The sequence below is a fragment of the Egretta garzetta genome, unplaced genomic scaffold (genome assembly GCF_000687185.1).
Source record: "Egretta garzetta isolate BGI_Z169 unplaced genomic scaffold, ASM68718v1 scaffold51, whole genome shotgun sequence".
NCBI classification, from domain to species: domain Eukaryota; kingdom Metazoa; phylum Chordata; class Aves; order Pelecaniformes; family Ardeidae; genus Egretta; species Egretta garzetta.
The window spans coordinates 3,136,404-3,147,852 of record NW_009258549.1 but is presented as its reverse complement, the minus strand read 5'-3'; the positions used below and the strand labels follow the sequence as shown (position 1 = coordinate 3,147,852).

The window sequence follows — 11,449 nt, the reverse complement described above, 5'->3', positions numbered from 1 at the left end:
ACCCAGGTGCAGGGCCTTGCACTTGGCCTTGTTGAACCTCATGAGGTTCACACAGGCCCACCTCTCTAGCCTGTCCAGGTCTCTCTGGATGACATCCCGTCCTTCTGGTGTGTCAACCGCACCACTCAGCTTGGTGTCATCTGCAAACTTGCTGAGGGTGCACTCGATCTCGCTGTCTAAGTCATTGATGAAAACATTAAACAGCACCGGTCCCAGCATGGACCCCTGAGGGACACCACTCGTCACCGGTCTCCATCCGGACCATCGAGCCATTGACCACTACCCTCTGGACACGACCATCCAGCCAGTTCCTTATCCACCAAACAGTCCACCCATCAAATCCATAGCTCTCCAATTTAGAGAGAAGGATGTTGTGGGGGACCGTGTCAAAGGCTTTGCAGAAGTCCAGATAGATGACGTCTGTTGGTTTTCCCTTGTCACTGATCACTGTCACACCATCATAGAAAGTCACTAGGTTCGTCAGGCAGGACTTGCCCTTGGTGAAGCCATGCTGGCTATCTCGAATCACCTCCCTGGCCTCCATGTGCCTTAGCATAGCTTCTAAGAGGATCTGTTCCATGATCTTCCCAGGCACAGAGGTGAGGCTGACAGGTCGGTAGTTCCCTTTCTACCCTTTTTGAAAATGGGTACAATGTTTCCCTTTTTCCAGTCACCAGGGACTTCACCTGACTGCAGTGTACAGTGGAAACAACTAAGAGCAAGGATAAAGCTTGATCCATCTCTATAGGGAGATTTCTGCCCTCCCCTGCAGCCTCATACTAACTGTTAGGTGTAATACAAATACTAGCATTCTTCATTCTGTACAAAGCATGTGCTCACAGGATGCTTGAGGAGCCTTGAGAGCAACCACTGGCAGTCTTCTGAAACAGAGCTCAAAAGAGACTGTGCCATAATAGGAACTCCTTGGACTCGGTCCTGTGCTGATACCAGGTAGACATGGGCTCTCTTAATTAACAGGCTGATCACTTGACTCTGGGATTTTTGTGGTCAGCATCATTTTTGGCTGCGTTCTGTAGGGACTGCAAACACTCGGAGGCTTTTGGTGGCTTCTGTTGCTCAGCTGGAGGAGGCCTATTACTGAGTGGTGTGGTGGTGTCTCCCTTAAATGTCAGTGCTCTGGCAGACCTTCTTGGAAGATTTAATTAAATCTTTGGGTTGGCTTTGGGTAAGTGCAATAAGATGTCTAGTTACAACATTCCTAATTTTACTAGAATTTGTCTCCCATACAGCAACAATAGTAGTATTGCAGCTGCTGTGGGTACTGGTATCAGTCCCTCGGTGCTAAATATAGTGGAAGTAACTGTAAATGTGACTGTACCCAAAGTGTCCTTCGCTGTAGCAGGCTTTATCATAGCTTGGTTTGGGTTGGAAGGGACCTTAAAGATCCAACCACTGCCATGGGTGGGGACATCTACCAGATCAGGTTGCTCAAAGCCCCATCCAGTCTGACCTTGAACACTTCCAGTGATCGAGCATCCACAACTTTTCTGGGCAGCCTGTTCCAGTGTCTTACTGCCCTCATAATAAAAAAGTCTTCCTTGTGTCCAATCTAAATTTACCCTCTTTCAGTTTAAAACCATTGCCCCTTGTTATCTCCTGTCCTTCTTGGCTGGAGGCTCTGGGGTTAGGGACACTTGTTAATTCTCTATTCCTGTGGGTGGTGAAGAACTTCCAGGTAGTGTGACTTGTCATTTAAACCACAACACTGCCTTTCCCCTTAGTGCACAACCTCCTATTTTAGTATATCAGAGTTGTGTATCTTGGAAAATAATATATTTAGTTAGAAAAAGGGATTAGGCCAGGACTAGAATGATACCGGGCTAGTTAATGAGGTCCATCCTGGAAGAGCAGGAGCTAAACTTACTCTTTTGTTTCCTAGATGCGCTTGCTTCCCCTGAGGCAGAAGAAGTCTCACCTGATGGAGATCCAGGTGAATGGTGGCACTGTTGCTGAGAAAGTGGATTGGGCCCGGGAGAAGCTGGAACAGCAGGTGCCTGTGTCAAGTGTCTTTGGCCAGGATGAGATGATAGATGTCATTGGAGTCACCAAGGGCAAGGGATATAAAGGTAAATGCATGGAAGTTCTCTAAGTGTGTGGGTGAAGAGCTGAAGGGGTAAATCCTTACTGCTGTCACAGTTCGGTGATGAGACCATGGAATGAGCGCTGGGCACAGCGCCTGACATCCGTGAGGAGTCATTCCATGCTGCCTTCCTTCTGAGAACACAACCTGGGGACAGCCGGGGAGGGAGCGTGGGCTGTTCAGGGGCAGGGTGCTTCACCAGGAAATGGGGTTAATTCCTGGGGATGCCGAGTCTGGGCTTCCTCTTTGTTGCCCAGGGACAGCACCTTGAAAGGTGGCTTAAGCTCTGGTTAAAACAACTTGGTGACATTTCAGGGTGACAGCAGTTAGCAACACCACTTTGTTTTCTTCCAGGTGTTACCAGCCGTTGGCACACCAAAAAGCTGCCCCGCAAGACTCACAGGGGTCTGCGCAAAGTGGCCTGCATTGGTGCCTGGCACCCTGCTCGTGTGGCTTTCTCTGTGGCCCGGGCTGGTCAGAAGGGGTATCACCATCGGACTGAAATCAATAAGAAGGTTTGTGTCCCTGAACTGCTGGGGGGAAATGAGAGCTGGCCAAGGTCACTCACTGCATGACGTGAACGAATAGCAGAGAGGTTTTTGCTTTGGTGGTTTCACTCTGTTTGAATGTAATATTGGGGGTGGTAACTGTGGTCTGTTACGTTTGGATAACAATAGAATTCTTGTATGGCCACCTGTTTCCAAAGTGCAACAGGCATTTTTCTCCAATCCTGTGGAGAATTGTTTGTGTTTTGGCTGATGACGGGCCCTTTCCCCTGCCTTTTGTTTGCTAAGCAGAAATTCTTGGCTTTTTAGATCTACAAGATTGGCCAGGGTTACCAAATCAAGGATGGAAAGCTGATCAAAAACAACGCATCGACTGATTACGACTTGTCTGACAAGAGCATTAACCCTCTGGTGAGTTGTCGCAGCTGTATGGTCAGAGTCTGCTTGTGAGCTGCAATCTGAAGAGGCAAATTGGCCTGATACAAGATGCAGAATGATTGAATGAAGAGCCCTTGAGGGAAAACTGGGCTGCTGTGGGAGGTAGTGTTGCTTAGTCATTCTCAGTATTGACTTGTGTAACTTGCTAATTGCATTCCATGTGTGGCGATAGTATAGAGGGATGGTACAAACCTAGAAATCATCCTCGTAAATAAGGACTAACTTAGCAGGGAGAGCAGCTTTTGCTGTTTTCTCGGCCTCTTCTTGTTGCTGCTGTTCTTAGCAAAAGTCTTAAAGCAGCAAGTAAGTTGTATCACAAAACTCAGCCAGTGAAAGGTAACACTGGAAACAGGATTTCGGTGGATGTGGGAATGGCTGAGACCCAGAAGTGCTGTGAGAGCGCCAGGCTGTAGGCAGATGTGATGACTGGTCCTGCTTTGCACACAGCACTGACTGTCCTCTCCTTGCTCAGGGAGGCTTCGTCCACTACGGTGAGGTGACCAACGACTTCATCATGCTGAAAGGCTGTGTTGTTGGCACCAAGAAGAGGGTCCTAACCCTGCGCAAGGTGAGTAGTGCAGCCTGCTCTCAAGTGGGCTGGGACAGCGTAAGTTGGCTGCGCTGCCCCTGGTTACAGGTGTTGCTGGCTGCCGTGGGGATTCATGTAGCCAGCTAGAAAGAAAAGCCTAGAAGCTGTTGTTGGGCACAGGCACGCCAACCCACCTTGTATTAATGACCTCAAGAGTAGGGTGAGGGTCCTTTCCCTGGTTAATTTGGTCCAGGTCAGTTTGTAAGGATGTGCTTTAGGGTCAAGAATTCTGGACCGTAAGCACGCTGGCAGGCAGACTTGGGCTCACCTCCTGGTGTGGGCTGACCATTCTTCAGCCTTGAAGGCTGAAGGTGCAGGCTGGCTTATTGGGAGGTGCTCCTTGCACATTATAGCTGCTGAAAGTGTGAGGTCAGAGTGATGTAGGAGGTGTTAGCCATAGAGGTGGTAAGAAGTAGCCAGCATACTGGTAGGCCGAAAGGGCACTGCTGCGTGCTCACTGGCATCTCTCGTTTGTAGTCCTTGCTTGTGCAGACCAAGCGCCGGGCCTTGGAGAAGATTGACTTGAAGTTCATTGACACAACCTCCAAATTTGGTCATGGCCGCTTCCAGACAGCTGAGGAGAAGAAGGCTTTCATGGTAAGGACACTTTCTGAAGCTGGCAGCTTGGTGTTGTGTATCTCTGTATCATCTTTCTGCTAATGGCAGTTGGTAGCTTGACCTCTGGGCTGCCACAGGGCCAAAATTCCTATGAAACAAAGAGTGTAGCTTCAGTTGAGAGGGTTTACCTTGCCAACTTGGTTATACCTGCAGGGGGGGCTGGGGTCTCACTTCCCCTGCGACACCGCTTGGTGCCTGCGGGGTGTTGCCGTGTTTGGGCACAAGCTGCTCAGTGATGAGGCATGGAACAAACCCTGAGCGGTATCTGACACCCATGGGGAGCGGGCTCTGCGGGGCATCGCTTCTGGGAGCAGCTCCGGAGGATGGCGCTGGCAGCTGGATGCAGGTGGCCTTCTGGGTTTGTCACTTGCTGGAGAAGGCAAGGGGGGAGTCCTGGGTGGGAGGCCCTTGCTGGGCCAGAGCGCAGTTCAGCTGCTTGGGGGCTGCACAGGAGCTTCCCCACAAGGTGGCACCAGCATTTCTTCTGCTACATAGGAAGTCATCAATGTGGCGCAGACATGCTGCACCAAGTTTGGCTTTTCCCCCAAAACCTGTAGCTGTGGGGATGGGGCTTGGGACTTAGAACGGGCTGCAGCATTGAGGGCATTTTTTTCCTTTGTTTCTCTGCATCAAGAGGAGAAGAAATTACAGCCTCGTGATCAGGATGCGGTGCGGTCCTTGGTGCAGGCTGCTGTTTACATAGTTTCTTCTTATTTTTTTTTCAGGGACCACTCAAGAAAGATCGTATCGCAAAAGAGGAGACAGCTTAATGTGTGGAACAACGGTCTCGTGTCCTGTGTGCTCTCAGACCAAAAAAATAAATATTTTAAAGAAATTAACTTTTGCCTCTTGGTTTATACATAGCTGTGTCAAGTCTGGTACTCCGCCTGCAGGCCCTGTGCGTGGGACCAGCCAAACCAAAGCAGCAGGTAAAGCTCAAATTCGTGAGCGTCCCACTCACAGCAGAGTTCCTGTCACGGGAGAGTTGCCATCGCTGTTTTCAGAGAGCAAAGATTTTGGGGTGGCCCCGGGCTTCTCTGTTTGGGTGTGTAAAATAGTAAAGCAGCAGGAGCCCGCGAGGTGTTGGCAATTCCTGAGGTATTACTCCGCGTGTTAATCAGCTGCTGGGTGGCTGGAGAGCTCCTTTGCTTCAAAGAGGGTTTGAAATTGGTGAAACTACTTCAGATGGTTGAAACACGGCTGAATTTTAGCTAGGTGGCTGATGCTGGCTGTTGCCATGGAAACCCTCCAGTTTCTCTGTGACAGGGGACATCACCTGCATGCTGCTCACAAATGCAGTTTGTTGCTGTTCTAGATGACCTCTAGGGGTCCCTTCCAACCCAAAATATTCTATGATTCAGAGCAGCAGAAGGCGGCAGGTAAGGTGACAAACTCCCACCTGGCAGGGGCTCGGTGTTCCCGAATCCCATTCCCTGTCCCTGCTGAAGGCTCTGCCTGGTGATGGTCACGGGAGAGTTGCCATCGCTGTTTTCAGAGAGCAAAGATTTTGGGGTGGCCCCGGGCTTCTCTGTTTGGGTGTGTGAAATAGTAAAGCAGCAGGAGCCCGCGAGGTGTTGGCAATTCCTGAGGTATTATTCCATGTGTTAATCAGCTGCTGGGTGGCTGGAGAGCTCCTTTGCTTCAAAGAGGGTTTGAAATTGGTGAAACTACTTCAGATGGTTGAAACACGGCTGAATTTTAGCTAGGTGGCTGATGCTGGCTGTTGCCCTGGAAACCCTCCAGTTTCTCTGTGACAGGGGACATCACCTGCATGCTGCTCACAAATGCAGTTTGTTGCTGTTCTAGATGACCTCTAGGGGTCCCTTCCAACCCAAAACATTCTATGATTCTATGATTCAGAGCAGCAGAAGGCGGCAGGTAAGGTGACAAACTCCCACCTGGCAGGGGCTCGGTGTTCCCGAATCCCATTCCCTGTCCCTGCTGAAGGCTCTGCCTGGTGATGGGAAAGGGGCTGGCCTGGGGAGGGGGTGGGGATGACTTCTGCATCCCACCCTCCCTGGAGGAGGGAGAGCTGAAAGTGCCACTGGTGGGGGGTTACTGCCTGCCCCAGTTTGGCCAGTGTTCCCGGCCAAGTCCGACGGGGAGGGGACTGTAGTGCCTCTGCGCGGGGGACTGGCTCCAGGAACAGCACCAGTCCCGACGGAAGCATTGCAGCTCGGGGAGCTGAGGCGTTATACCAAGAAAGGCGCTTGTCTGCTTCCAGGCGGGATAGTGAGATCACTGGTGCTTCGGGCCGTAGCCTGACGGGCTCGTGTAAATTTGGATAACTGAGCTGCTGTATCCTCTGCTGACCATAATTGGAGACGCGGCAGGGATGGAGGCAGTAACCCCCCAGCGCCGCGCAGCCACATGCAGAGCTGCTCTGAGACAGACCCGATTTGATGCTATTTGCTCTAATTGAAAGGGGGAAAGGTAGATGTAGGGAATATTTCCTGTGGTGATGTGCAAGAACCTCTTAAGTGTTAAAAGGTGGCAATAAAGAGGAAAAACATTTACCTTGTTCCCCTAGAAACCAGGCCTGATGACTGCACAAGCTGGCGGGCTCCCTGTCAGCCTCATTTGACATGTGAACCTGCTGCCTGATTTCAGCCAAATGTAATGAGAGCTCTCACCCACTGGTTTGGGTTTGGTTTTTTTTTTTCCTTCACAAGTCTCAAATAGGCAGGTAGGTAGAGAAGAGCCCTAAATTAATATTCCCCCATGCAGGAAAGTGGAACTTCCAACCTCAGTCCATCTTGAGGCCGCAGTTTTATGAGCAGCGCTCAAGGCTGAGGTTTGTTCCTGCTCAGTAGATTCTTTGGTGGTCTTTTTGCTTGGCTTGGAGATGGACATTTCAAACCGTGTATGTGCTGGCTGGCTGGCAAGTGCCTGGCTCTAAGCCAGCCCTGTCTGCTACTGCTGCTTCGATCGAGCCAGTCAGGCATGTCAGGGCAAACTGGGATTACTGGGATAAACGGTCAGGTGTTGGGGATGAGCATCCATACCAAATCAAACCTTGTGGTGAGGGCTCCAGAGGCAGCTGGGGAGCTGGTGAATGGATTTTGAAGCGGCAATGGTAGTGGAGGGAATTTTTAGTCAAATTGGCACCTACGCAGAAGGTTCTGAAGAAACACTGTCCTCACTGAAGGTGCTTGGCTCGTGTCGAGCAGGAGGAGCTGCTTCAGCTTGGGGACCCAGTGCCAGGCTTGGGTTTGTTTATTCTTGAGGCATTGGTTGCTGACTGATAAGACACTGGATGGGGTGGGGGGGAAACTCCAGAAAAGTGGTTCTTAATCCTTTTCCATCCCAGAATCCTGGGGGCAAGAGGACACCCAGCGTCAGGAGGTGGCGCTCCTCTCTCTGTAGATGGTGTGTGGGACATTTGTCCCCAAGGGCTTGTTGGTGGGCCTGGCCTGGAGAAAAACCCTGCTTAGCTGAGGCCAGGTCAGCCAGGGGTACCTGCTCCCTCCGAGGGCCCTCTGGAGCCCAGCGATGCTGGGTGGCTCCTGGGGTCCAGGTTTTGGGAGGTCCCTGTCAAGCTGTGTGGGTAGGGAGGCAAAGCTGGGGAGGGCTGAGCTGGCTTCAGCAAAGCTTCATGCTCCCAATGCCTGGGTCTGCCCGGCAGCCCTCATCCCCACCAGCCTTCCCGCTCCTGTGGACTATCCGTCCTCTCTTTTGGGGGACAGTCCCCAGTGCAATAGGCAGCAATCAGTGCAGGTCAGACAGGTCCAGCAGCGCCCTTGAGAGCCCAGAAACTGGTTTTAGGATGGCTTATGGTTTGTTTTTTTTTTAAACCACCCTCTCTTAAAATTAAGCTTTGTCTCTTTGGCATGGTCATCTCACCCCCTGCAGCTCCCCAAGTGCCATGGTGGTGCTGCTTGAGTGCATCTTCCCTGCTCCAAAATGGCCAACGATGTCTCTGTCCACTCAGAAAAGATCCCGCGCCCTGATGATGCCTGGGACCAACCTCAGAGCCACAGGAGGACAGGCACAGCCCTGACCCCTCCAAAATAGCACCAGGCACCGTGGGAACATGCCTGTCCCAGCTGGTGCCAGGAGGGCCACGGCTGGGAAGCAGGGCTGGATTTCACCCCCAGCACCCGTTGCTCCCCAGCTGCCAGCGGCGCAGGGGCTGGGATCCGGTGCTTCCCTGGCGGGGTGGGGGGAGCCGCTTTTCCAGCCTTCCTGGGGTGCATCTGGCTCCAGCACTGCCTCTTTCCCGCATCGGAGATGAAACGAAACGCAGCTGCAACGCTGGAGTGGAGATGTTAGAAGCATGTAAGAACGCCCGGGGGGGGGGGGACACAAAAAAAAGCGGGTTCAAGTCGGAGGTCTTGGCTCCTGCAGTCAGCTTCACAAGTGGCCCAGCTGACACCCCTGCCTCCCGCCCTGGCCCCTGCCTTTGATCCCGGTGACAGGCAGGGAGCTTCAAGTATGCTGGAGAGGGGATGAAGCTGCCCCAGGGGGAGCTGCGGCTGGGTTCACGCGCCGCACGGCAGCTTTTCTGCCAGAGCAGCTCCGCTGGGCTTTTCCGAGCGCGGCATGTGTTTGATTTGCAGCCCCCCTGGCCTGAGAACTGCTTTTGTACCTGACAACTCTCTGGCTTCTCACCAACCCTTAGAAGTGCCTGCAGGACCTGGGGGGGGTGGGATGGATGCGGCGGGGAGATGGGTCCCCATGGAGGTCAGGCCCTGGCTGCCTGGCGGGTGTGGGGGTGGAGGGCAGCCCTGCTCTGGGACTGCAGCCCCACGGGCACCCTGAGCGCCCCGTGCCAAGGCAAACCCAAAGCTCCCCCATCCCTATGGCCACCACAGCCTCCTTGCAGTTGCGTGTCAGTGGTCCCAGTGCAGCACTGCTCCCTGGATGGGCACAGGGCTTATGGGAGCCCACGTGAGTTTTGGGAAGTCTTCTCATCTTACCCCCCCTGCCCGCCAGCATGGTACTGGGGAATCACGTGTTTCTGTGGTAGCTGTCGGGCACAGCAGGGGAGACTAAATTTATCTCCTACTGCCTCCCAACTTCCCCAAAATGTGGCTGTCCCCCATGGGGGCAGCTGCTGTGCCGAGGTCCCCAGGGTTCCCAGGTGTCCCTCAAGAGGCAGCACCAGGGCTCGGCCCCCCACCAGTCCCAAAGCACCCTGATGCCGGGCAGCACTCTCGGTAGCATGTATGGCACTGAATTCAAACCCAAGGATTTGAAGTGGGAAAAGGTGTACGCCCAGATTCAGCCTGGTGCCGTAAGGGACACCGGGACACCTCCTGGAGGCTGTCACTGGGCTCAGGCATCGCTTCGTGCCCAGCTGCCACATCGCGGGGCTTTTTGAATACATATTTTTTTAACTTCTTTACTGACACCAGTGGCGGTAGAGGCTGAATTAAGCCAACAAGGGCTGCTCCTGCCGCGCACGGCCGTGTGTGCAGTTGGTGGGAGAGGCTCCCCCCCCATGTCCATCATCCCATAGGGACAAATCTCCCCCAGCTTTATGGCTGGAACCGTCTGCCGTGCACTCTGCTCCTATCCACCACAGCGATTGAGGGCTGGAGGGAAACCAAGGTTCATTTTTCCCCTTGGGAATCAGCCAGCAACCGGGGCCCTGTTGGACCAGGTCAGCGTGGAGCTGTTGATGGCAGAAGGTATTTATAATCTTTGTTTGGTTCCAGCAAGGCTGGACGCCCACTCCTGTTTCCCTCCATACAATAAGATCAAACAGCTCCGGGACATTTCCTCGCTCCTTGCAGATGAAATCCCTGCATCTGCCTCGCTGCTCCACCCTGCCCAGGGCTGCAGCCTCTTTCTTTGCTTGAAGACCTGGAGGGTCACTGCTGCTCCTTTCTTCTGCCCCCAAATGGGCGATTTGCTAATTTTTCCCACCCCTCCCCTCCATTTTCAGAGCTCGTGGGCAAGGGGTGCAGGAGGACTGGGACTGTGGCACCTTCTCCACCTCAATTTCATCCCCTCTCCTGCTTCCGAGGGACCTCGGCGAGGACCCACACCACGTCTGATGGCTCCCATGCAGGGTGTGCCCACGGATGTCACTGCAGCTGGGGGCAAGAAAGCAGCAATACGTCGGCTCCTGGCAAGGGGAAGGTGCCCAGCAGGAGTTTATTTCTCTGTCCCACACCTCCATCCTCTTCCTTGGTGCCTGGCCCTGGACACAAGCAGGGATGAGGGGTGAGTGAGGTCCCAGGAATGAGGTACGGCTGCACTGGGCAGGTTGTCTGCAGAGGTGGGGATGACATCCTTGCTGTGGGAACCTGCTGCTGCTGACCCCATCCCAGCCATTGTGCCTCGCCACGCTGCCATGTTGGAGATCTCCCCAGACCCTTTCCCCAAAGGCCATTTTGCTCCGGGAATCCCTCCCAGGGGTTTGCTGGTGGGACACCGCCACCGCTGCTGCCAGGGATGCAGGAGGGACAGCGTACAGCACCCCTGGGGGCTGACACTGAGCACCAGCAAAGGCCGGCTGTCCCCCACACTCTGCTTGGGATGGAGTGGGAGCATCCCCCTGGCACCTGGCCACCGGCAAGCAAAGGGGGCAGTGGGCAAATGCCAGCCCAACTTCACTGTTTCCCTGGGGGGCAGGAGCAGGCCACAGGGATGCCGGCTGGCCAGTCAGCGGGAGCTGTAGCTGGCCACATCCCAAGCCAGGCTGTGCTGTCCTGTCCATCTCCCAAGCACATTCCCTCTCCTGTCTCCCAGCAAGCACCTTCCCCAGGTGTCCCCAGTGCCGGGGGGCTGCTGGCGCAGAGGGGGGCCCGGCTGCAGGCAGGGGCTGCGGCTGCTTTTCATGTGTGTCCCCCCCCCCCAGCCTGGCTCACGCTCACTCTTTCAGCAGGTCCCTGTGATCTCGGGGTAATTATGGGTGTCAGGTTCAGGGCAGCCAAGAAGGGATTTGGAGGGGAGGAGGTGGCAGGGAGTAGCAGGGGGACAGCGAGGGGCCAGGGAAGGACGGAGTGGGGCGGGTGCAAGAGGGGCAGGTCCTAGAGGGATTTCAGTGCTGTTTCACCTGGGTCCTACCCTGCTCCATGTTGAGGTGCCATGGCAGCACTTTGCCCCGTGCAGTCGGGCGCTGGCTCCCTGATTAAGGGTCCACAGCTTCCCCCTTGCAACCAAACGTGGTGCCTGCGGAGACCGGGACGCTCCGGCTCCGTTAATCGTGGCTCCTTTGCAGAGCCTGCTCCCCTCCTTTGCTGCACA

At 54.1% G+C, this 11,449-nt stretch overlaps 1 protein-coding gene and 2 non-coding genes across 3 annotated transcripts in view; all 3 read left to right on the top strand.

The window, feature by feature from the left end:
• Positions 1–5,077, top strand: part of RPL3 (ribosomal protein L3) — an 8,590-nt gene extending 3,513 nt beyond the window's left edge. The window contains exons 5-10 of the mRNA XM_035903153.1: positions 1,901–2,087; positions 2,456–2,616; positions 2,917–3,018; positions 3,518–3,613; positions 4,112–4,231; positions 4,978–5,077. Of these exons, the coding sequence (XP_035759046.1) occupies positions 1,901–2,087; positions 2,456–2,616; positions 2,917–3,018; positions 3,518–3,613; positions 4,112–4,231; positions 4,978–5,022 (711 nt within the window). The 3' untranslated portion in view covers positions 5,023–5,077. The remainder of the gene's footprint in view (positions 1–1,900; positions 2,088–2,455; positions 2,617–2,916; positions 3,019–3,517; positions 3,614–4,111; positions 4,232–4,977) is intronic.
• Positions 2,154–2,246, top strand: LOC118453266. The gene has a single exon (XR_004843193.1). It is a non-coding gene; the product is annotated as a small nucleolar RNA U83B (small nucleolar RNA).
• On the top strand, positions 4,477–4,567 carry LOC118453267. The gene has a single exon (XR_004843194.1). It is a non-coding gene; the product is annotated as a small nucleolar RNA U83B (small nucleolar RNA).
• Positions 5,078–11,449: the final 6,372 nt, after the last annotated feature.